At 37.6% G+C, this 25,345-nt stretch overlaps 1 protein-coding gene and 1 long non-coding RNA gene across 4 annotated transcripts in view; one reads left to right on the top strand and one right to left on the bottom strand.

The window, feature by feature from the left end:
- Nucleotides 1-18,199, bottom strand: part of LOC132371621 (uncharacterized) — a 63,922-nt gene extending 45,723 nt beyond the window's left edge. For 2 of the 3 annotated variants that reach the window (XR_009504899.1, XR_009504897.1), the window contains exons 1-4: nucleotides 18,074-18,199; nucleotides 13,275-13,407; nucleotides 8,986-9,148; nucleotides 2,016-2,104 (exon numbers count right to left, since the gene is read on the bottom strand). This is a non-coding gene — a long non-coding RNA (uncharacterized LOC132371621). The remainder of the gene's footprint in view (nucleotides 1-2,015; nucleotides 2,105-8,985; nucleotides 9,149-13,274; nucleotides 13,408-18,073) is intronic. The other variant, XR_009504898.1, reaches the window with a different exon arrangement.
- Nucleotides 18,200-18,324: 125 nt separating this feature from the next.
- SEC61G (SEC61 translocon subunit gamma) lies at nucleotides 18,325-25,114 on the top strand. Its single transcript, XM_059932905.1, has 4 exons — nucleotides 18,325-18,515; nucleotides 20,093-20,191; nucleotides 21,479-21,581; nucleotides 25,015-25,114. Exons 2-4 carry the CDS (start codon nucleotides 20,098-20,100, stop codon nucleotides 25,022-25,024), a joined length of 207 nt encoding a protein of 68 aa, XP_059788888.1. The 5' UTR covers nucleotides 18,325-18,515; nucleotides 20,093-20,097; the 3' UTR covers nucleotides 25,025-25,114.
- The last annotated feature ends 231 nt before the right edge of the window (nucleotides 25,115-25,345 follow it).

A 25,345-nucleotide genomic window follows, 5' to 3' on the forward strand; every position in this document is an offset into this window, starting at 1 on the left:
TAGCTTTTTGTTACCTATCTGAAATTTTTGCCTACACTGAGATCACAAAAATTTTCCCCTATGTTTTTTTCTAGAAACCTTATAGTTTTAATATTTATATTTTGGCCTATGATCCTTTTCATGTTAATTTTTGTATATGATAAGAGGGAAGTACTGAGGTTTCTTTTTTCCTAGATAGATACCTAAATGCACCAGCACCATTTCTTAAAAAGACCATCCGTTCCCCTTGGCCCTTTCTTGAACATCAATTGACCATATTTGTGTGGGCATATTTCTGGACCCCTTATTTTATTCCTTTTATCTGTTTATCAGAACGTAGACTTGTCCTGATAACTCTCATTCTATAAGTCTTCAGATCCTCCAAATGTGTCCTTGTTTTAAAATTATTTTGGCTACAGTATGTCCTCTGCATTTCCTTATATTGGGTTGGCCGAAATGTTTGGTTTTTTGCCCTTAGTTGTCTTTAAAGTCATTTGAAACAATTTTGTTAGATTGTATTGTGACAGTTGTCATATAAGCGTGCATTTAAAAAAAACTTATCAAAATTGGTGAATTTTTGTGTAGCCATTTTAATATTGAATATGGAAGAAAAAAAGTAACATTTTTGGCATATTATGCTTCATTTATTTCAAGAAAGATAAAAACACAACTGAAACGCAAAAAAAAAGATTTGTGCCACGTATGGAGAACGTGCTGTGACTGACTGAACGTGTCAAAAGTGGTTTGCGAAGTTCTGTGCTGGAGATTTCTTGCTGGACAGTGCTCCATGGTTGGGTAGACCAGTTGAAGTTGATAGCGATCAAATACAGACGTTAACTGAGAACAATCAACGTTATACCACGTGGGAGATAGCCGACATATTCAAAATATCCAAATCAAGCGTTGAAAATCATTTGCACCAGCTTGGTTATGTTCATCACTTCGATGTTTGCGTTCCACATAAGTTAAGCGAAAAAAACCTTCTTGACCGTATTTCCGCATGTTATTCTCTACTTCAACGTAATGAAAACGTTCCATTTTTAAAACAAATTGTGACGGGCGATGACAAGTGGATACTGTACAACAATGTGGAATGGAAGAGATCGTGGGGCAAGCAAAATGAACCACCACCAACCACACCAAAGGCCGATCTTCATCCAAAGAAGGTGATGTTGTGTATATGGTGGGATTGGAAGGGAGTCCTCTATTATGAGTTCCTTCCGGAAAACCAAACGATGAATTCCAGCAACTACTGCTCCCAATTAGACCAACTGAAAGCAGCACTCGACGACAAGCATCCGGAATTAGTCAACAGAAAACGCATAATCTTCCATCAGGATAACACAAGACCGCATGTTTCTTTGATGACCAGGCAAAAACTGTTCCAGCTTGGCTGGGAAGTTCTGATTCATCCATAGTATTCATCAAACATTGCACCTTCAGATTTCCATTTATTTCGGTCTTTACAAAATTCTCTTAATGGAAAAAGCTTTCCATTCCCTGGAAGACTGTAAAAGGCACCTGGAACAGTTCTTTGCTCAAAAAGATAAAAAGTTTTGGAAAGATGGAATTATGAAGTTGCCTGAAAAATGGCAGAAGGTAGTGGAACAAAATGGTGACTACGTGGTTCAATAAAGTTCTTGGTGAAAATGAAAAATGTGTCTTTTATTTTTACTTAAAAACCAAAGGAACTTTTTGGCCAGCCCAATACATTTTAGGATCTGCGTGTAAAGTTCTACAAAACAGCTAGCTGGGATTTTGATTGGGATTGGCATTGCATCTATTAATTTGGGGAGAACTAACATCTTAACACTATTGAGTCTTTCAATCCATGAACACGATATTTTTCTTTACATCTTTAATTTCTCTCACCAATTTTTTATAGTTTTCAGTGAATAGGTTTTGCAAATATTTTGTTAAAGTTATCCTTAAATATTTCATGATTTCGATGTCAGTATATAAATATAATGGTATTTAAAATTTTTCATTTTCTAATTTTTCAGTATGTAGGAATACAAGTGGTGTTGTATACTGACCTTGCATCCTGTGGCCTTCTTAATTCACTCATTAGCTCTAACGTAAATTCTGGAGATTCCTTAGGAATTTCTACACACAATCATGTCATCTGCAAATAAAACAAATGAACATTTTTGTTTCCAAGACAAAAAATGCCTTTTATTGCTGTCTTGCTTTTTTTGTACTGGCTAGCCTGGCAAGGACTTCTTGTGCAAGGCCAAATGAAAGTGATGGGGATGGAACCTGGTCTTAGGGAATATGGATTCAATCTTTTCCATTGACTGTGATGTTAGCTGTACGTATTTTGTAGAAAAATGTCTTTTATCAGTTGCCTTTTATTCCTATTTTGGTGCAAGTTTTTGTAATAACTGCAGACTAAATTTTGTCAAATGCACCTTTTCTTTTCCTCCTGAAGCAGGAAAATTTATTTTCCCCTCCTTTATTCTGTTAAGGTTGAGTTACATTAAATTTTCATATGTTAAGTCAATCTGGTACTCCCAAGAAAAATTCCACTTGGTCATAATGTATTATGCTTATTATACATAGTTAGATTCAGTCTGTTAATAATTTATTAATGACTTTTGCATCTAGGTTCCTGAGAGATATTGGTGTGCAGGTTTTTTTCTTTGACGTATTTGTCTGGTTTTGGTATCAGAGTGATGTTAGCTTCAAAAATTGAGTTGGAAAGGGTTCCTTCTTCTTTATTTTCTGAAAGAGTTTGTGAATATTATTATTATTATTTTCTTCTTAAAATGTTTGGTAGGGCTTCCCTGGTGGCGCAGTGGTTAAGAATCTGCCTGCCGATGCAGGGGGGTTCGGGGAGATCCCACATGCCGTGGAGCAACTAAGTCTGTGCGCCAGAACTACTCAGCCTGCGCTCTAGAGCCCATGAGCCACAACTGCTGAAGCCCGTGCACCTAGAGACCGTGCTCAGCAACAAGAGAAGCCACCGCAATGAGAAGCCTGCACACTGCAACGAAGAGTAGCCTCCGCTCACCGCAACTAGAGAAAGCCCGCGCGCAGCAACAAAGACCCAATGCAGCCAAAAATAAATGAATAAAATAAATAAATTTTTTTAAAAAGTTAAAAAAAATGTTTGGTAAAATCCACCAGTGAGGACATTTGGGCCGGGAGTTTTCCTTGTAGAAAGATTTTAAATTATGAATTCAGTTTACTTATACATGGCTATTCAGATTTTCTATCAATTTTTATATTACAAAGAATTTGTCCATTGCTTCTAAGTTATCAAATTTAACAGCATTAATTTATTTGTACTATTCTCTTTTTATCCTTTTAATGTCTGTAGGATTGATAGTGACGTCTCCTCTTTCATTCTTGGTATTGGAAATTTGTATTTTTTTCTTTTTTTTTATCAGCTTAGGTATAGATTTACCAATTTTATTGATTTTCCAAAGAATCCTTTGGTTTCACTGATTTATCTCTATTGTCTACTTTAAAAGGTGGTAAATGTTTTCTGTTCGTGGCCAAATAATAAATATTTTAGGTTTTCAGGCCATATGATCTCTAAGGCAGCACTAGACAACAAGTAAATGAATGAGTGCAACTATGTTCAAATAAAACTTTATTTACAAAAACAAGTGGTGAGCCAGATTTTGCCTGTGAGCTGTGGTTTGCTGACCCTTGGCTTATTAATTTCAATTCATGTTTATTTTTTCTTCCTTGTACTTTGGAGTTCATATTCTCTCATTTTCTAGCTTTGTAAGGTAGAAATCTTAATCCTTCAGTTCTGAAGAACATTTCCAATGAGTTTAGAATTCTAGGTTCACTCCCCCAACCAGCACCAGTAGTTTAAAGATGTGATCAGTTTTAGACGAAATGCTTGCTCTTGGTCTTTGTTTCTGTGTATATATGTGTATTGCTTCCTTTGGCTACTTTTAAGATGATCTTTTTAATCACGATTTTCAAAAATTTGATTATGATAATGATATACTTTGCTGTGTTTTCTGTTTCCTCAGCTTGGTTTTTTGTTTGTTTTTGTTTAGCTTATTGGATGTGTGTGTTAGTTTATAATTAATCAAATTTGGAAAATATTGTGTTCAGTGATGTCACATTGGTACCTTGAAGTCAGCAATAGTGTGAGTATTTACATCATAAAAATTGGCCTATGCTATAAATGAAGTCTTTTTTCCCCCATGGAGCCAGTTGTTAAAATTTACTGCCCACAGGTCACTAAAATTTGGTTCTTTTCAATTTTTTTTCTTTGTTTTTCTACTATGGTAGTTTCTGTTGCTATGTGTTCATATTTACTGATATTCTTAAGTTTTCATTGGATGCTATCCTTATACTGTAAATTTATTATTTAAGATACTGTATTTTTCAGCTCTAAAGTTCTGTTTGGTTCTTGTTATACTACTTTCCATTGATCTTTTCATGATGTTTTGCTTTGAATCCTTGACTATATATATATATATATATATATATATATATATATATATATATATTTGCTGCGTTGTGCCTTTGTTGCTGCATGAGGGCTTTCTCTAGTTGCAGCGAGTGGGGGCTACTCTTCATTGCATTGCGCTGCCTTCTCATTGCAGTGGCTTCTCTTGTTGCAGAGCATAGGCTCTAGGTGCACGGGTTTCAGTAGTTGCAGCATGTGGGCTCAGTAGTCGCGGCTCGTGGGCTTCAGTAGTTGTGGCACGAGGGCTCAGTAGTTGTGGCGCACTTGTTTAGTTGCTCGTGGCATGTGGGATCTTCCCGGACCAGGGATGGAACCCGAGTCCCCTGCAACGGCAGGTGGAATTCTTAATCACTGCGCCACCAGGGAAATCCCTTGACCATATTTTTAATAATTGTTTTAAAGTAACTCATTGTTAACTCCCTGTTATTGTTGACAGGAACACTGTCAACTCCTGTTTGGCCTCGATTGCTTCTTCCTTCCCTCCCTTCCTCTCTGTTTACTCTATGGCTAATTTAGTCCTATTACTAAGGTATCACCCTCCTGAGGTTTCTACTAAATGTTCCATATAGTTGACAAAGATTCCCCATTTGGCTGGTCAGAACTTGCATGTTTCCTAGATCTTGTGTCCTCTGGGAATGATTCATCTGAGAGCACCTGGTCATTGTTAGCCCAGCCTGGGGGAGTTTTACCTTATGTTAGCATAGCTTAGTTTTTATCAACAGACTCACAGAGAACCCTGAAGATTTCTACAGCTCTTTCTCCATCTAGCTCCCTCCTCTATGCTAGTCTGCCCCAGAAATTCCAGCATCTCAGACTTCTTGATCCCTAATAATTATCTCCTGAACTCAAGACCACTGCAAGGGATCCTCCCCTCAACCCTGCAGCTTTGCTTTAGACAGTGCCCTTCAGGCAGAAGGCTGGAGTGATTTTAAGACTCAGTGTTCAAAAGTGGTTATTTCATATATTTTGTCCAGTTTCCTCATTTTTTTTAAACATTGGGAGGACATGTCTTTTCCCAGTTTCTCCATCATGGCTGGAAGCTGAAGTTCTTATACATGCTTGACCAAACCAATAATCTTTCTTCATCTGGTATATTCAACCCCTTTGACAGAGCTCTTAATAGCACTATCAGTCTTAGGTGGTACACATTATGAATAATAGAAAGGGAGGAGATATTATAATCCACTGAGTCAACACCAGCTATAATGGAGGGAGCTGGATGTTGTGGGTAGATGGTCCTCTTGTGCAGTGAATAAATTATGTCCTTCCTTGGTACTTAATCCTTAGGTTGGGTTGAACTAACCTGAGGGCTAAGTATTAAATTTCTCATTTCTTAAAACAGTTAGAAAGTAACAATCTGAGGATTCACTATGGGGTAGTAGAGAAAGAGGTAAAATGAAAAAATAATTCTTTCCTGGGAGTTCGGAAGCTTGGCTCAAAGGCCAGGACTCTGCATTTATAATCCTCCACACTTCCTTCCGTTTCTATCTGTAAAAATGGGCAGTTGAACTCTTTGTCCTTTAACAATCCTTCTGGCTTGGCGAGTTTTACTACTGTTTTGTTTTCTCACCGTTATTCCTAGTATTATCCCATGTTAATTGGTGTAATATCATAGGCTAGAACAGTTATCTTCTTAAGGGTTAAATGATCCCTATTGCATCAATTAGTAGAGGGTAGGTGCTAAGAGCAGTGCTAGGAAAGTGAATAGAAGATAAAAACAGGCATATCAAATAGCCTCTTGTAATAGTGTAGAGATCTCTGTATTTCCAGTTAAAGAGAGCTTCTGGGTTAAAAAAAATCACAAGATAGCAGGGCCTGATATTTTAATCTCCAATCTTCTTATTAAAATAGCAATAATTGTGAAGTAAAGCAGGAGCTCAGAATTCATCTCCTCCAACACCTAACGTAACTAACAATAATTATTAGCACAGCGAATATTTCAAGAGCAAGAACCAAATGAGGAAGAGCATACAACTTCATGCCATAAACCTCAGTAAGTAGTGAAAAAAGAAAAAAAAAAATTCTGGCATGGCTTGGCATAGCTTCCTAGCCTTAACCCTAAGCTCCAGAAAGAGAGGGAATGAAATATTGAGAATTTCCACAAATATTTCTTACTTTGGAGAAAAGTAGTCGGAGGGTTGAACAGGAAGTTCAGGTAAAATTCAGAAAGAAATTGTAATAGGGAAGAACAAATCTGACTCCATATTGGACCTATTTCTTTTACTTTAACCTTTGTTATACATAACAGCCCATCTCTGGGAAAGCCACCTCCTATGCCTGAACATTAAGCTAAAATCCCTTTTTTTCAGCTCACAGGAAGCATCCTGACCAGGCCCACCTGTGAATGGCTGCAGGAAAGAAGAAATTGACACACCCCCTTGGAGTCTGGCGGGAACCAGGAAATATTTGCAACAACTTATCATCTTTTTTTATTTTACTTCACCTCCTGCCTCTCTGTTCCATAAAAGAAACTAGCACCCAAACCTGGGCAAGATGGGTCTTTTGGACACTAGCCCACCATCTTCTCAGTCTGCTGGCCTTCTGAATAAAGTCATTATTTCTTATCCCAACAACTCAACTCTCAATTTATTGGCCTGTCATGTGGTGAGCAGTATGAGCTTGGGCTCGGTAACAAAATCTTCAGGAGTAAAAGCATCTACAGCAAGACACTGAGCAGGGGCAGAAGAGCTGTAAGACCTGTGTGGGTTGGAAGAACAGTCTGAGAGCAAGGGGTCACCCACATGATAACTGGGTGCACTTTGGGCCAAGCGAATATTAAGATAGGGCACTGGGTCAGAGGAGAAAACAGAATCCATATCCTTAAGCAAAGGAAACATAGCTGGAGCCAGGCCTATGCCATTTCCCTGCATCCTCGGGCTACAGAGAAGGCAACAGGAGCAATGCTCATCTTCCAAGCTGCAGTTCTAAGGAAACAATCAGGACTCTGAGTATGAAGGACACTGGGGAAAACTCGGCCACACTATAGAGAACAAAGGGCAAGTCAAGCAGAGTAGCCTATGTTCTGCATATGCAAGATGAAAAGAAAGGACATAATTATACCATTCCCTGTATTTTTGTGGCTTTAAATTTTTTATAATAAATATTTTTAAAGGATTGTTTAAATTTAAATTATACAAGCATACAACTGAAAGGTAAATACAAGGAGATATGAAGATAGCATAAGACAAAGAGTAGAAATCTCAAAGAAACAGAAGGAAACTCTCTACAACTTTTTGTGACAAAAGAACCTTAATAAGGACATGAACTCCAGAAAATGATTTTTCGTCAGTAAAATTTTAAAAACAGAATAAAAAAGACAAAACTGTGCTACTGAAGAAAAAAATTGAGAACCAAAATAATATCAGGGAATGAATTAGAAACAACAAGAAACAGAATAGAGAGTTAAAAACTGAAATAATAAAGTACAAAAAGGCTTGAGCTAATCACAGTGAACAGAGGAACAAGCAAGGTAAAACAATTAAGAAAATATAATATATAAAGCAAAAAGAAAAGCTAACAAAAGGTCATTTCCTTAAACAGATACCCCAGCAGATCAAGCAGAAAACTTACTACAAAATTTCCCTGAAGTAAGAATCAAATAGTCTATGTAAAAAAATTACACAGAATATCAGTTTTTATTGAGACAGATCTTGTTTGCCATTGAATTTCAGGAATAGAGAAATAATTCTTTAATTGCACAGAGGGGACAAAGTAAGATGGGAATATTTCAAGCTAATGTCAAATTTCTCCCTAGTAACACTTAGTGCTAGGATATAATGGAGTAATTAATTTCAGCCAAATTTTTAAAACTAATGAAGTGACAATTTTATACCCACCCATGTCACTAAAATACAAAGACAGATATATTCAAACATGTGTGAACTCAGGAAATGTACTGTCTATAAGAACCTTTAAAAAAAATAAAACTACTTGACAAGGAAATTTAACTGATCAAGAAATAATTTTAAAAACATAGTTTAAAATCTGCAATCCCTTTCTCAATATAAATTTTCACAAAGCTCTATAAACATCTTCCTAGAAGGTTAATTCTACAGTGCAACAATGGAAAACAACATTTCATGATTTTTATATCCTTGTGATGTTACTGCGTCCAAAAATTATACTTGCTTGAACTTTTATTTCTTTTAGAAAACAGGAAGAAAAAAAGGCAATAAAAACTTGCCCCAGGGCTTCCCTGGTGGCGCAGTGGTTGAGAATCTGCCTGCCAATGCAGGGGACACGGGTTCGAGCCCTGGTCTGGGAAGATCCCACATGCCGCGGAGCAACTGGGCCCGTGAGCCACAACTACTGAGCCTGCGCGTCTGGAGCCTGTGCTCCGCAACGAGAGAGGCCGCAATAGTGAGAGGCCCGCGCACCGCGATGAAGAGTGCCCCTGCTTGCCACAACTAGAGAAAGCCCTCGCACAGAAACGAAGACCCAACACAGCCATAAATAAATAAAAATAAAATAAATTAAAAAAAAAAAAAAAAAACTTGCCCCAATTTGCTAGGGTTGCCATAACAAAGCACCACAGACTGGATGGCTTAAACAGAAATTTATTTTCTCACAGTTCTGGAGGCCAGAATTCTGAGATCAAGATGTCAGCAGGGCAGGGTTCTTGTGAGACTGCTCTCTTTAACTTCAGATGGCTGTCTTCTCACTGTATCTTCATACCACCTTCCTTCTGCACCTGTGTCCAAACTTCCTTTTCTTATAAGAACATCAGGCGCACTGGAATAGGGCCCACAATAATTACCTCATTTTAACTTAATTACCTCTTTAAAGGCCCCATCCCCAAATACACTCACATTCTGAGGTCCTGGGGCTTAGGACTTCTACATGTAAGTTTTGGGGAGACACAATTCAGCCCCTAACACTCTCCATGGCTCGATGTAAAGAAAGTGCAACTGAATGCCATCATTCTCCATTATTTAAGCCCCAGGGAATGCAATGAAAAGGTCAGAACCCCTTGCCTTCTTGAAATAAGTCAGCTGGTTATAGCTAGGTTTGGGATCAAAGTCATCTCATCCACTTTGTCTTGGGAGAGGTGCTGGACTTCTTATCATCTTGGGGGGAAAAAGGACTGACTAGTAGTAGAGGGAAAGAGCACAGGACACTCAGTGTTGTTTAACAGTGGTTTTGATAAAGCATAAAGAAAACAGAATGACTAGTTTCTTCCCATTTCCTAGAGTCTTATTTTTTATTTTCACTCACTTTATTGTTTAAGGTTTACAGAAAAAATTGAACATAAAGTACAGAAAACGACTACACCCTCCTCCTCCCACTCCCTCCGCACAGTTTCCCCTATTATTCACAACTTGTACTAGTGTACATCTGTTACTATTGATGAATACATTATTAACCAAAGTCCACAATTTACACTAGGTATCACTCTTTGTGTTGTACAGTTCTATGAGTCTTGACGAATGCATACCATCATGTAGCCACTATTGTGGTTCATACACAATAGTTTCCAGGCACTCAAAAATCCCATGCTACACATAGACATTCCTTCTTCCCTGTCCCCACACCCCAGGTAACCACTAACTTTTTCGTCTTTATAGTCTTGCCTTTTCCAGAATGTCATAGCTGGAAGCATACAGTGTGTAGCCTTTTCAGATTGTCTTCTTTCACTGAGAAATACGCATTTAAGGTTCCTTCATGTCTTTTCACGGCTTGATAGCTCTTTTTTTTTTTTAATCACTGGATAACATTCTATTCTATGGACGTATCACGGATTGTTTATCCATTCATCTACTGAAAGGCATCTTGGTTGCCTCCACATCTCACAATGATAAATAAAGCTGTTATAAAAATCCCTGTGTATGTTTTCAACTCATTTGGGTTAAACACCAGGGAGCGTGACTGCTGGATAGTATAGTCAGATTATGTTTAGCTTTGTAAAAACTGCCAAAGTGTCTTCCAAAGTGATTGCATCACTTTGCATACCAACCAGCAAGGAATGAGAGCTCCTGTGGCTCCACATCCTCATTAGCACTTGCTGTCGTCAGTATTTTGGATTTTAGTGATTCTAATAGGCACGTCTCATTGTTTTAATTTGCAATTCCCTGGTGACCTGATATTGAGCACTTTTTCATATTTGCCATCTGTATATCTTTTTTGGTGAGGTATCTTGTGCCGATCTTTTGCCTCTTTTTGAATTTTTTTAGTTGCTGACTTTCAAGAGTTCTTTGTATATTCTGAATACAAGTCTTTTATCAGACATGTGTTTTGCACATATTTTCTCCCAGTCAGGGACTTGTCTTTTCATTCTCTCAACAGTGTCTTTATGTAGAGCAGAAGTTTTTGATCTTGATGAAGTCACACTTACTTTTTTCTTTCATGGATCATGCCTTTGGTGTTGTATCTAAATACATCACCAAACCTAAGGTCACCTCTGTTTCTCTTATGTTATCTTCTAGACATTTTAGAGTTTTGCATTTTACATTTAGGTCTATGATCCATTTTGAGTTAATTTTTGCAAAAGGTCTAAGTTCTGTGACTGGATGTCCAGTTATTCCAGTACCTTTTGCTGAAAAGATTATCTATGCTCTTTTGAATTGCCTTTGCTCATTTGTCAAAGATCAGTTGTCTCATCTGTGTGGGTCTATTTCTGAATTTTCTACTGTTCAATTATCTATTTATCTCTTCTTTCACCAATACCATATTGTCGTGATTACTACAGATATACAGTAAGTCTTGAAACCTAGTAGTGACAGTTCTCCAACTTTATTCTTCTTCGATATTTTGTTGGCTACTCTTTCGTCTTTCTATAAACTTTAGAACCAGTTTGTTGATACCCAAAATAATTTGCTGGGATTTTGATAGGAATCGTGTTGAATACCAAGTTGGGAAATACTGACATCTTTAAAATATTGAGTCTTCCAACCTGTGAACATGGAATAGCTCTCCATTTATTTACATTTGTATTTCTTTCATCAATTTTGTAGTTTTCTTAGTATAGATCTTGCACATATTTTGTTAAATTTATACCTATGTCTGCCTGCCTCCTTCCTGCCTATCTCTCTCTCTTTTTTTTTTTTTGGTGCTAATAAAAATGACGTATTTTTTATTTCAAATTCCAATTTGAAAGCAATTGACTTTTGTATATTAACTTGGTATCCTGTAATCTAGCTGTAATTGTTTATTAGTTCTGGGAGATTTTTTTGTTGATTTTTTGGGATTTTCTACATAGACTATCATGTCATCTGTGAAAAAAGACAAGTTTTGTTTATTCTCCATCTATATGCCTTCCCCCCTCCCCTTTTCTACGTCATGAGTAAGGACATCTAGTATGATGGTTAATAGGAGTGTGAGGGTCTTACAATTTTTACTTTTCTTATAATTTTTACTTTATTGTTTTAAAAGAGTTAAAGTGGGCTTCACCAAGAGATTAATTCCTTATGTAGGGACTATTCCAATACACTAACAGAAATTGCAGGGGAGAGGAGTAAGGAGGGAAGAAGTGTGTTAAATTTCTCATCATAGCATGGCACCAATTTTACTAAAATTAAAACATTTCAAGAATATATATCTTATAATAACTCCAACCTAATGTTTTCTCTTAATCTAAGAGTTATAATTAAGGAGCAATATAGCATGTGGTAAAGAAATGTTTATCATCTTACATTCAGAAATTTGGAAATTATTTCATTTTCATTTCAGTTCATTTTTCTTCTGTTAAACTCAGATAAACTTAATATTTTAAATATAATTTTAATATGATCGTATTTTTATTATATATCTGTATACTTTTTCTAGTTATTTACCTAGATATCTTTCTACCTGTATGTTTGCAGAGAGAGAACTGGAGTGGGGTTCATCTGTTAACGAAGCATTTTACTGGATAAAGGATAGTGGTTGATTTTTAACATTTTCTTTGTACTTGTCTGTATTGTCCGAATTTTTAAAATAATTAGCATGTATTATTCTTGCTAAAAATGTTATTTCAAAAATATAATCACAAATGCTTAAAAAAGATGCTCTCAACAACCAAAAAAATTAAGATAACAGCTATATCTCCAAATATGGATGGAATTTGCTCTAAATACATACTATAGTGTTAGATTTTGACATCATGTTTACACAGGTTCTACCCTCTGAAGCAGTACCACATAACTTAGGGGGTTAGGTAGCAATCACTGTTTTAACCTTTCCCGTCTGCCTCTACATGAGGGATTAAAATGCTACATCAACCAAAAACTGTACAACCACAGACTTAATTATTATGCAGAATCTACTTTATGAAACAAATAAATTGGTGGACTATCCTCTCCACTCCCCAATTAGCAAGTCTTATTTCACATACCTTAAAGCTTAGGACAATAACAGTATCACTCCTAAATTGTTAACAATAATTTTTAATATTATAATTAGTGTATGTATAAAATAGCAGCTTGTTTATTGAATCAAGATAAATAAAAGCTGTCATAAGTTAATATGCTTTTTAGATATATTTGACTCATAGATTCTTTTTCTCTTGCAATTTTTTTAGAAAACTAAGTCATCTGTGGAGTTTTACTATCTCTTGTTTTATCAAATATCTTATTACCTTAAAAAAACAGGACTTAAAAAATTAAAAAAAATTTAAACTAGTAAAAATTGTCAATGGAAAAAATTTAAACATTATCAAACCTAAAGTAGCAAACATCATCAAATCTATATCATCTTTAAAGGCTTTCCCTTAGACATATATAAATACATAGATGTGATATTTACTATAATGTAACCCAATGTGGTACATATTTACTATTTTGTGGTATGATATTTACTATTTTGTAACCCAATATAGAACTAGCTCAATTACTGCAACAAGAATATAATTATTAGAGAATTACATGTTTTAAAGCAGGCATACCTCATTTTATTGCACTTCACTTTACTGTGCTTCACAGATACCGCACTTCTACAAATTGAAGATTTGTGGCGACCGTGCATTGGGCAAGTCTACTGGCACCATTCTTCCAACAGCATTTGCTCACTTCCTGTCTCTGTAACACAGTTTGGTAATTCTCATGATATTTCAAACTTTTTCATTATTTTTATATTCGTTATGAGGGTCTGTGACCAGTGATCTTTGATGTTACTATTGTAATTGTTTTGGGGCACCACAAACCACACTCATGTAAGATAGAGAACTTTGTAAATGTTGTGTGTGTCCTGATGGCTCCACTGACCAGCTGTTGCCCCATCTCTCTCCCTCTCCTCAGGCCTCTCTATTCCCTGAGACACAACAATATTGAAATTGGGCTAATTAACAGCCTCTAAGTGTTCAAGTGAAAGAGTCAATTGATGTGCCAAACTTAATTGCTGTCTTTACGGAGAAATGGCCACGGCCACCCCAGCCTTCAGCATCCACCACCCTGATCAGTCAGCAGTCACCAACATCCAGGCAAGACCCTCCACCAGCACAGAGATGACCACTCACTGAAAGCTCAGATGATGGTTAGTGCTTTTTAGCAATAAAATATTTAAGTAATGTACATTTTTTAGGCATAATGTTACTGCACACAACAGACTATACTATATTGTATGAACATAACTTTTATATGCACTGGGAAACCAAAAAATTCATGTGACTTGCTTTATTGTGATATTTGCTTTATAGCACTGGTCTGGAATTGAACCCACAATATCTCCGAGGTACACCTGTACCCATTTTGAAAACCTATAAAAAGAAGATATAGAGGTACAATTTTTAACTCTCTTTCAGAGAAGCACAGAGATCTTGCTTGTTAGTAAAATAAATGTAAAAAAAATCATATATCCCATTTTCAATTAAATATTATATTTTTCTACTTTAAGGAAAAAAAGACTAGAACTCTGGGTAAAATACTACTTAAACTACTTGGAGGGTGTATTATTTAAGCTTGGTGTTTTTTAAAAAAATCCTACATCTATACCAGGGTTTTTAAACTTTCTTACTTCAAGCAGAGATTTAGGAATCGAAACGGAGCATTAATTCAGCTTATCTCAAATAACACTATCAATATTTCACTGATATTTTTAAATTGAGGGGCAATTTAAAATTTCTACTATGTATACTTTCAACTTATATTCAACATTATTTATGTCAAAACAAAATTTTAAAAACTTGATTTAGTGATGTGGGTATAGATCTTTTCCACATTATGAAAAAATTCAAACATACGGAAAAGTTGAATTGTTCAGTGAATACCCATACAACTACACCTAAGAATCTTTCAATGACTGTATACTTGTACCTGTACGCTTCACTCCTGTCAGCGGTTACATCATTTAACTAGAGCGGGAGTTCAGTGTTTGTGTACGGTGTTTTATTTTTTTGAGGTAAACTTTACATGAAGTAGAATACAGACCCTAAGAGTACCATGTGATGAGGTGTGAGAAATGCACACACCTGCTGCCACGACTGAATGTCTGTACGCCCCACACTCATTTGCTGAAGTGCTAATGTGATGGTGCTTGGAGGTGGGGACTTTGGGAAGTAATCAGGTGATGAGGGTGGAGCCCCTGTGGTGGGATTAGCATCCATGTGCAGATGCCAGGAAGACAGCCGTCTGTAAACCGGGACCACACTCTCTACTAAAAACCCAACCACGCTGGCACCCTGATCTGGAAGTTCTATCTTCCAGAACTGTGAGAAATAAGTGTTTACTGTTTAAGCCATCCAGCTGATGCTATTTTATTACAGCCGTCTGAACTAAGACTCCTGTGTAACCCTAATCCTTGTCAAGTTACATTATTTTCACCCGAGTTCCCTCATCCTCCTTAATCCCTGTGCCCAAACACTGTTTTCAACATACATTAATTTTGCCTTGTCTAGAACTTCTTACAAATATTTACAGTACGTGGTCTTTTGCATAGACTTCTTTCACTCACCACAATGTTTTTGATATTAATCAATGGTGTTACATAAATACATATATATATATTTTCCTTAATTGTGGAATAGTATTCCATTGTAGAAATACATCTTTTTGTTCATCCATTCTTTGTTGATGGACCCGACTCACTTTTACTTTTTTTGGCTATATTTTTGTACAAGTCTTTTGGTGAATATATTTTCATATCTCTTCAGTAAATACCTAAAATTGAAATTGAGGGATTATAGAGTGGTGTACACCTAGTTTTATAAAACTGCTGGGTACCATTTTACACTACTGTTGACAATGATTAACAGTTCTGATTTATCTAATATTTATACCCAGATTTGATGTTGTCAACCTTTTTAAGCATTCTCAGGGTGTGTAGTGATATACTGCAGTTTGATATACTACATTCTCATTATCATTCGGTTCAAATAATTTTCCAATTTCCCTCTTGATTTCTTCTTTAACCCTTTGGATTATTTATTTAGAAGCATGTTATTTCATTTCCAGATTTTTCTAGGTATCTGGTTGTTATAGATTTCTAATTTAATTCCACAATGGTCAGAAAAAACAATGTATGATTTGAACCTTTTTTTATATAAGACTTGTTTTATGACCCAGTATATGTTCTATCTTGGTAAAGTTACCATGTGCACTTGAAAACGATGTGCATTTGCAGTTTTGGGGGGTAGTGTTCCACTTGTAGACTAATCAGGTCAGGGTAGTTGACAATGTTGTTCAGATCTTCTATTTCTTTGTTGATTTTCTTTTTTGTCTAATGCTGTAAGTTGCGGAACAAAGACTGTTAAAATCCCCTACTTGTTTGTACAGGTGTCTTTTTGTTTCCTGTATTTTGAACCTCAGTTACTAGGTGCACACAAATTTATGATTGATATACCTTCCTGATGAAGGTATTATGATTGATATACCTTTTATCGTTATGAAAATGCTCCCTTTTTATCTCCAGTAATTCCTATGTTAAAGTCTACACTATCTAATATTATCTGATATCAACAAACCCCGGTACCAAATTCTGACGTCTTCTTATTGTTTGCATTTCCATCTATTTACTTGCAACCTATATGTCTTTATATTTAAAGTGTATTTATACAATCAGCATATAGCTAAATCTTTGTTTTTTTTCAATCACTTTGACATCTGCTTTTTAAGGGGAGTTTTTAAACATAAAAATTACATTTGGATGTAATGGAATTACAGATGTGGTTATATTTAGTTCTCCTGTTTTATTTGTTTGGTTTTTTGTGTTTTCTTTTTCTCCCTTCCTCCTTTCGGGTTTTGGGTTAATTGCGTATTTCTCTGAATGCCATTCTAATATGTGATTGTTTTTTCAGCTATATAGCTTCACAGTTTTTAATTTTTTTCTTTAGCGGTTGCATTCTTAACATAGTCTTAATACTACAGCACTTCACGAGAAATATAAGAATGTTGCTATAGTACAGTTCCATGCACCCCTTCCATGGTAAAAGGCTGTACTGTGCTTGTGTGACATTTGACGTTTCCATATCTATGTCCATAAGTTCAGAATTCAAGGAGAAACTCTATAATTACTCAAGTGTGGATATACAAATATAGTCTCACCTAAATATCAAGGACATAATGGTTCAATGTGGTGTCCACAAAGCTCAGCGGTCTGCTGTAATATATATATTGTCAGGGTGATGGGCATCACTTGTTTTCTAGGTAAGAACCTAGGTTTTCCAAATATGTGATGGTATGATTATGGGTTTTTATCCCATGTCAAGGCAAAATACTGGAGCCTGTTAATAGTAATTGCACAGAATATTTGACTACAGGATGTGTTGGGAATGAAGCAGAGTAAAAACTTTTCCAAAGCCCAGAGGTCTGTAAAACATACTTCTTCTCTCTGCCTAACAATGGAGCAAGACAAAGGTACCAGAGGAATAAATGTAACTCAGGAGCAACTGATAGAGCAGAGTTCAGAGAGAGGTTAGAACCGTCAGGGCTGTGATCTTCAGTACCTAAAAGCTCCTGGTAAGTTTTTAAAAAATGTAGGTTTCTAATCCCTAAATGTCCAAATATTCTGACTCAGTGGGTTAGAGGTCAGGAATTTATGTTTTTAACAGTTTTCATACACTGTACTGCAGGTGGTCCGTACATACTGTAAAGTTCACATGGGTACTTGGCCTTAGTTTTAAGAATTTTAAAATTCTGCACAGATTGGGGTGTTTAAATAATTCTTCACCCCTAGGCCTTTAGCTCAGGTGACATGGCCTTAAGAGTCCTACAGTGATCATCCAAAGGAATGCTGTCTTTATCCCACCGGCCTTTATTTTTTTCTCTCTTCACAACACGCTTTTTATTTGCCATATAGTATTTTTATTAACGTATAATTATTTTGTTTTCTTGTCTGTTCCCTTCCCTACCCTGTAAATTCCCTTACTAGACCGTAATAAGAGGGTATGACATATCTGGCTCATTCATAGCACCTAGTAAAGCGTTATACACCGTAGGTGCTCGATAAATAATCGAGGACAGACTGATTCATTCCAAAAACATAACATCGCAGCTTGAGAAGCTCACCACTTAGCACCAAATGTCGGGGTTCATAATAGTCTCAGCAAAACCCATAGTCGGATAACACGTATACACTGTACCATGTCCCCACGGCAAACCCAGATCATGGCCTCAATTCCTGGGGAATTCCAAAGATGGACACAGAGGAAGGCCAAGTTTTGCGGGTGGGAGACCGTTTCGAGGGAGGTCGGTCACAAAACACTATGTTGCTTATAAGGTTCATTGTTGACGACTACAATTAAATACGTACAAAGGGACGGGCAGTCAAGAGGTCACCGCCCAAGGCGAAGCCTATCAGAGCCTGTCGTCCGGACCCGACCAGCAGAGTTGACCCAGCTACGGAGCGCGGGTGAGGAGCGCGGCGGAGAGCAAGCCCCGCCCACGCCGCGGAGAGGCCCACGCATCGCAGCCCCGCCCACGCATCGCAGCCACGCCCCACGCCCCACGCCCCACGCTCTCCACGGAGCTGCCCAAGCCATGGCCGGCGCCGTAGACGCGCACTCCGCGAGCCCATTCCAGAAGCGGGGCCGAGACGCACGTCGGACTGCGCCTGCGCGCCGACGTCTTCCCGAAGGACCAATGAACGGAGGGGTGGGCGGGCAGTAGGCGAGCTCGGTTTCCGGTTCCGGTCGGCGCCTGTGCGTCGGCCGTTGTGCTACGTGTCTTGGCCTTCGCGAGCGGACGGCGGGCAGGTGAGGCTGCGTCTGGCGGGGGCTCCAGGCTACGGTTTGGTTACTCGCGGAGGCGGCGGACGTAGGCGAGCCCTCCGGCCGTCCGCCGCCTGCCCGCACGGCGTCGGGGGAAGCGGACCCGGGGCCGCGGCCCGCGTGCCCGAGGGAGAAGGGCTTCCAGGGCCTCGGTCCTTCGGGGCCGGCTTTGCGGCCGCGCGGCCGCGGCCGCCTTCCTGGGAACGCTTCCCCCGTCTCGGTGCTGTGGTCACGGAGGGTCCCTTCGGGGTTGGCTTTGGGGCCGTGTGTGTGGAGCGTGTCTCGGGGAGCTCCTCCCTGTGCTGTGAGGGTGAAAAGGTTGGTCTAGAGTCTGAATCAGGAGGCCATAGTGGGTTATTGGATTCCCTCCCCTGACATTCAGTGCAGTGCTTTGGGTGTTGCGCGGGTTTTTTTGTGTGTTTTTTTTTTTTTTTTCCTGAAAGGACCCTTCGCATTTATCACGACATCTGTAAAGTTTAGGCTCAGTGGATTTGCAGAACAGAGTTAAGTGCAAGACTAAGGAAACAGGCGTTACTTCCTGTGTGTTGCAGGGGCCCAGCACACCTGGCCCGGGATGTTTATAGAATTGCGGCCGTCCTTTCAGTGTTCTTGGGCGAGAAACCCGGGGCTTAGAGAGGCTGCATTTCATAGAAAGGGATTTGAACCACCACTTCTTGCGGGTGGCATTAACTCAACAAAAGCTTACCGAGTATCTGGGTGCCTGGCCCCGGTTGTAAGCACCTGAAATCCAGTAAAGTCCAAGCAGCGAATCGGCTTCATTGGCTGTTGTACCAGTGACTGTCAGAGCCAAGGTTGGATGACATTTCTACTGTGTGATGGGTTCCACAAGAGAGCCCATCGGTAACATACATATCGCCCTTTTCCTTAAAAGGTGTGTCCAGACCTAAAGATTCAGACTTCAGCGGACAGCCTCGGAGAGTCTGGGTCTTGGTTTAGCCAGTTTTTGTGGTTTTGAAAATTGTACAGATGATCTGCCCCATGTAGAGAAACTCTTTTCTTAAAACGTTGTGGGGCCATGGTTTGGAACAGTCAGATGGAAGTCCACGTTTACCTGTACTCTAGGCCCTTGAAGCGTCACAGTTGGCATTCACTGCACGAGACGCTGGGGTCTGGAGAGTTTAAAATAAAATACAGCAAATATTTGTTGGGTCCCAACCCTGTTGATTCCCCAGCAGGAACAGCGGGAGGACTGCAGGGTGGTTGAGGGGCCGATCTGTTGTCAAGTGCTCATTAGCCTTTTTGCAGTGAGAGCCCTTTTATACTAAGAGCTTGCGTCCTTTGTCAGTGATGAGAACACGGGCAAAACCTGCCCTGTTCTTATTGCCTTTGTTTTGATGATTGGCTGGAGATTGCAAAAAATAATGTCAATTTACTCTTGGAGTCTGTGGTTTTTTTTTTTTTTTTTTTTTTTTTGGTGAGATGATACTGACCCACCCATATCAGGCTGGTCTCATTTACACTTTGATATAACTCAACAAGTCCTTGCTCTATAATAAATAACATCAGTGAGTATCTTTTTTCCCTTTTTGTTTTTCAAACAGGCATCATGGATCAGGTAATGCAGTTCGTTGAGCCAAGTCGGCAGTTTGTGAAGGACTCAATTCGGCTGGTTAAAAGATGCACCAAACCGGATCGAAAAGGTAATAAAATTAAATCTTTGCATTCTCTAAGCCCTTTATTTGATTAATGTCTTCCGGTTTAATAATTGTTGCAATTCTTTCATCAACATTTTTATTGATTTATTTCACTTTATTGCTTTTTAACATTGTCATTTTTTCCTAAACTTTGTATACTTTTTGCATACCTTATAAATTTTTCTCTTATATGTATTTTCAAATCGTATAAGGTTATTTGTTACAGCCTTATTTTCCACGTTGCTTTTGCCTTAGTCATATTTAATGACTTTAGAGTTTTTAGTATCTTTCACATTTCTACTCTGGAAAATCTTTTGGAGCTCTTCCTGCGGTGCCACTCCCTCCCCAAGCCTCCCCCAAGCAAAAAAAGCCTTAACGTGAAATCAACAGCATAGTTGGTGCCAACCTAGGAAGTTTAATTTCTTACTTATCACAATTCATGTGTTAAGAGGTGAACCACAGTTTGTCTGCTTCTATTCATTTATTGACTGCTGCCTGAGTTAGGAGCTGGGAATATAATAGAGACTATAATATGATGTATTATATTACATATATAGCATAATATATAAAAATATACAATAAGGAGCAGTCCTTACTTTTATGGACCTTAGATTCTTTGAGGGAAGATAGTCATAAGCAAATAATGACAATTACAATTTTTAATTACTGCTATGGTAAGTATTACGGAAGGTAAATAGAGGAATGTTTGACAGCATGTAATAGGAGGACTAACCAGGTCAGGAGGTCAGGGAGAGCTTCCCTGAGGAGATACCCTTAAATGGAAATATCACCAGGGTCTGGAGCCTTTACGTAAAATTGTGCGCAACCCGGTTCGGTTTTTCAAGCCTTATTTTTGGCTTCATTATAATATCAAAGACAGTTGACCTATTATTTATAAAAAGTGATGTTCTGTGCTTTTATAATTAATACTTTTAGCAATGTTACAAAATTTTTAAGACAGATACTGTGTATTCTGTCCGTGTTTCATTTCTTTTTGGTATTCTGGTCATTTGCTAGGAAGATAAATATGTCACTGCTGGTTGATGGAATCACTAGCCTGAACATGCACTTTATTTTTATATATCATTAAATATCAATAAAATATGAAAGCTAAAAGATCTGTCAAATACCTTATTTACTATTGATACTGTCGTGTTTTATTTTATTTAAAATTATATACTTATTATCAGGAGAAATGTACACCAGTAAGTTTATGTCGGTGCTAATTTTTTTCCACCTATAGTTGCAGTGACAATGCAAAAAATAATGTAAATTTTGTATTTTTAAATCCAGAATTCCAGAAGATTGCCATGGCAACTGCAATAGGATTTGCCATAATGGGATTCATTGGCTTTTTTGTGAAATTGATCCATATTCCTATTAATAACATCATTGTGTAAGTAAACTTTATGAAATAGACAATATCTAGGATAGAATGAAAATGCAAACCATTTGAGTTAACAGCCTGCTATTTCGTTAACACACATATGTTTCTTGACTTTTTAATGTTCTTACAGTCTACTGCTGTTTACTGAGTACCAGATAATTCAAAGTGACTTTAAATCTTATATAATTTTTATAGCTACTCTGTGAGATAGGCACTAATTTTTTAATAAGTAAAATTTTAAAGGATCAAGGAAATGAGTTAAAGGCACTCAGTATGAGACAAAACAAGTATTCAGTGACAGGACCAATATTCAAACCCAGGTCCTCTTTGTGCAATATATTAACTTGTCAACAAGATTTTTAAGGTGCAGAGAAAATGCTCCCCATCTGAAAATCACTATAGTGATAGAGTTCAAACTCTGGACCAGGTTGCTTAGGTTTAGATTCTCTTTCTTGTTACTTAATAGTTGTCATGACCTTGGACAACTTGCTTATTAGCTCCTCTATGCCCAGTTTATTCAGTAAGGATAATAGTTCTTAACTAGGGCTATGGAAAGATTAATGACTTAGGTCATGTAAAACCCTAAAAAACAATTTGGGTAAGAACCTAAACGGAAGTTGTGGTTATTGTAATGAGCCATTGATACTAATACACCTTTAGGTATATTAGAGAGGAGGAGAAGAGACAGAGGAACACTGGGATTACTTTATTCTATTCTAAATGCTTTTGCTTTTTAGATTCATTGCAAGATTCATTACAAGTTGTTGGGAACACCTTATGGCAGTGTGCAATTAGAGCAGTCAGTTTTAGGCCATTTTGTTCAGTGTAAAGAGTTAGTGTGAGTTGCAGTACTTATTTGCTCTATGATTTTGTATTCGCTTAATCTCTGAGCCCTACCTGCCAGAGAAATAATCATGAGAGAAGCCTTTTAGGCTTATTTTATGGGGTGGGGATGGTTTGTAAACTATAAGTCTCTTTAAGTACTAGATATTTTATTATGGATGATGGTGGAAGTTGTCTTTTAAATGACGAGACTGGATGAGTATTGTCAGGTGGCTTTCTTAAGTAGGTTTTCATAGCTATTAGGAAGACATGCCACACAGGGGTATTTTAGGATCACAGAAAGTTAGACCTGGAAAGGACCAAATCTCTCAAACCTCCTCCATCAGTTCAGAAATCTCTATTATATTCCTAGTGAGGAATGCCGTTTCTGGAATAGTGGAATCACGGAGCGAATCCTGAAGTAGAATTGGGAAACCTGAGCTCAGTGTCTCTGGGCTACAGCCCCTACCCTAACCAGTAAACAGAGGAGGGAGGGTGGAGCCTGCGACGTAAGCTCAGTGCTTCTGCCCTCCTGCTCCCCGGTCCGCTGTCAGGCAGGTGTAACTGACAGAGTTATTGCTTTAAATTGTTAGGAATGTCAGTTAATTGATAAGGTAATATTAATACGTCACTGTATATATATGTATATTGTGTAGTTTGTGTATATACACTACAGAACCTAGTCCAGTGCATTCTTGTACACATTGAAAACACTTGAGTGAAGTGTTGAATTAAGTGAACAACGTCAGGTTCTTAACCTTTTTCTAAGGATCATGATGGTAATAATAATTGCTAACATTGAGCACTTGCTGTGTGCCGAGGACACACAGCTTAATGTGAGCTGACTCTTTTAACCCTCATGACAATTGTGTGAGGTAGCAGTATTATTATTTCCATTTTATAGATGAAGAAACTGAGGCATGGAGAGTAAGTAAGTATGTCGCCTGCCTATAAGTGGTAAAGCAGCATGTGAAACCCAGGCTTGGGAGCCTGTGTGCTTAACCATTGTATAGGCCATCTCTCATTCCGGCTCAGTTTGAGACCACTACTCATCCTGAGTCAGGCGCCTCACTTCAGGCTCCAGTTTGCATTTCATTAAGCCCTCTTAAAATCCGGTGTTTAGAATCCACTGCCTACTGTGGATGTTTTCTTGCTAAAGGCTACAATCTTCAGTTTCTCACAGATAACGGCTACAATAAATTTCCTTTATCCTGGGTTTACATAGTTGGTGTGGTTTGTTTTTAGCCTAAGAATGGAACATTACCCTTGTTAAATTCCTTTTTGCTAGATTCCCTTATGGAAGACTTCTGCATTTTTAATCTGTTCAACATTGTTATTTATCCTAGTTTTGTGTTCAAACATCTTTTGTTTCATTATCTGAGTTGTGGCCTAAAGTACCTTTTAGGACAGTGAACTCTTAGCGCACCCTTTTGGGATTAAGATTCATTAGTCCAGTTGTTCCCAACAGGTCTTTGAAACAAGTGTTAAAAATTTGCTTTCTCTTAATTCTCATTTCTGCAGCAGGCACAATATATCTTTTGCCAGCCTTGCTAGTCAGAGATTGTTGAACTATGACCTTTTGGAAGCTATTTGCTTAGAGAACTTTTCTTCTAGTAACACAATTGTTTTCAGTGTTTAAAGAGTTAAAAAAATATATCTCTAGATAGTTTTTACATTAAAATGAAGGCTAAATAAAACATTTTGTGAGAAAAACGCCATGACAGCTGTAAAACTAAAAGAAATCTTTTTTTCCTGCTTGAAAGAGCATAAATCACTGTTTAAATCATTTTGAGACGGTAGCAAGTAAAGTATAAACACAAGCTTCTCTTTCACTAGGCTGAATTATCACATTTTTTTTTCTTAATGATGAAATTTTTTCCTCTTCTATACAATTACAGCAGTCAGAATATCCACAGGGTTATAATTTAAAGGAGTTTTATAGTTGTGGGTATCTTAGTTGCAGCAATACAGTTTAATGATGTAAGCACTTAAACCACTTCACGTTAAAGTATAGATGCAGGAGTGTTTCTTTTAGGAGTGTAACTTTCGTCTAGTACTGGAATTATTTTCTTTCTTTAACATCACAGTTTTAAAATGTATATCTCAGTATACAATTTTAATGTTTATGCTTTTCAAACTTGGAAGGTCTTCTGTAGAGAAGGTGATTTTTATTTTCATTATTAATCCAGGTTTTTGAGTGATTATGGGAAGATATAGTGGTTGAGAACCAGCGCACTACTCTGCAGCCTTGATTTTCAAATGGCTGATTGTACATCAAATTGAAAAAGTTCTCAACTAACCACCCTGTTACGTAATTCATATTTTTCGTCTTGTTGAGAAAGATGTTATGCTAGACTGTTAAGCATGTTTTCCAAATGAGGATTCTGAGGTTTAACAGATTAAGCCTGTTCCAGCAGCCACGTCCTCTGTAAAGACCTTTTCAGTTCCAAGATTTTAAAGTTCAGTTTCTTCCCTTTTGTGCTGTTTTGGAGTAATGTAGGCGTGGTTCTCAAATAACTGGTTTTGGTTCCATAAAATTACAGCATATGGCATTTCAAATTTTTGTTATTATTAAAATGTTACATACACTCACAATTGACCATGTTTTTTTCTTTTACAGTGGTGGCTGAATACCTTTTTAGAAAAGTGTTTTTCATCTTGGGGCTTGGTGAACAAGTGTGGATTTGAGACGCTCATGGAGTAAAAAAAATTTGCCTATGTGTTTTGTGTTTTTCTTTCATTTTTTTTCTTCCAAGATGTTTTCTATTTGTAAATTAAAATAATTTCAAAATAGACAAATTTCTCTTTTTTCCATCACAGATATTGGTCAGATTTTAGTGGTAGAAAGTAATGGTTCTTTTCCCTTCTTCCCTTCTTTCCTTCCTTCAATCCTTTATATTTTGGTTTACAGGAGAAATTAAAGGGCACAGTGGAATATTGCACTTTCTGAG

Source organism: Balaenoptera ricei, chromosome 9, assembly GCF_028023285.1.
Source record: "Balaenoptera ricei isolate mBalRic1 chromosome 9, mBalRic1.hap2, whole genome shotgun sequence".
NCBI classification, from domain to species: Eukaryota; Metazoa; Chordata; class Mammalia; order Artiodactyla; family Balaenopteridae; genus Balaenoptera; species Balaenoptera ricei.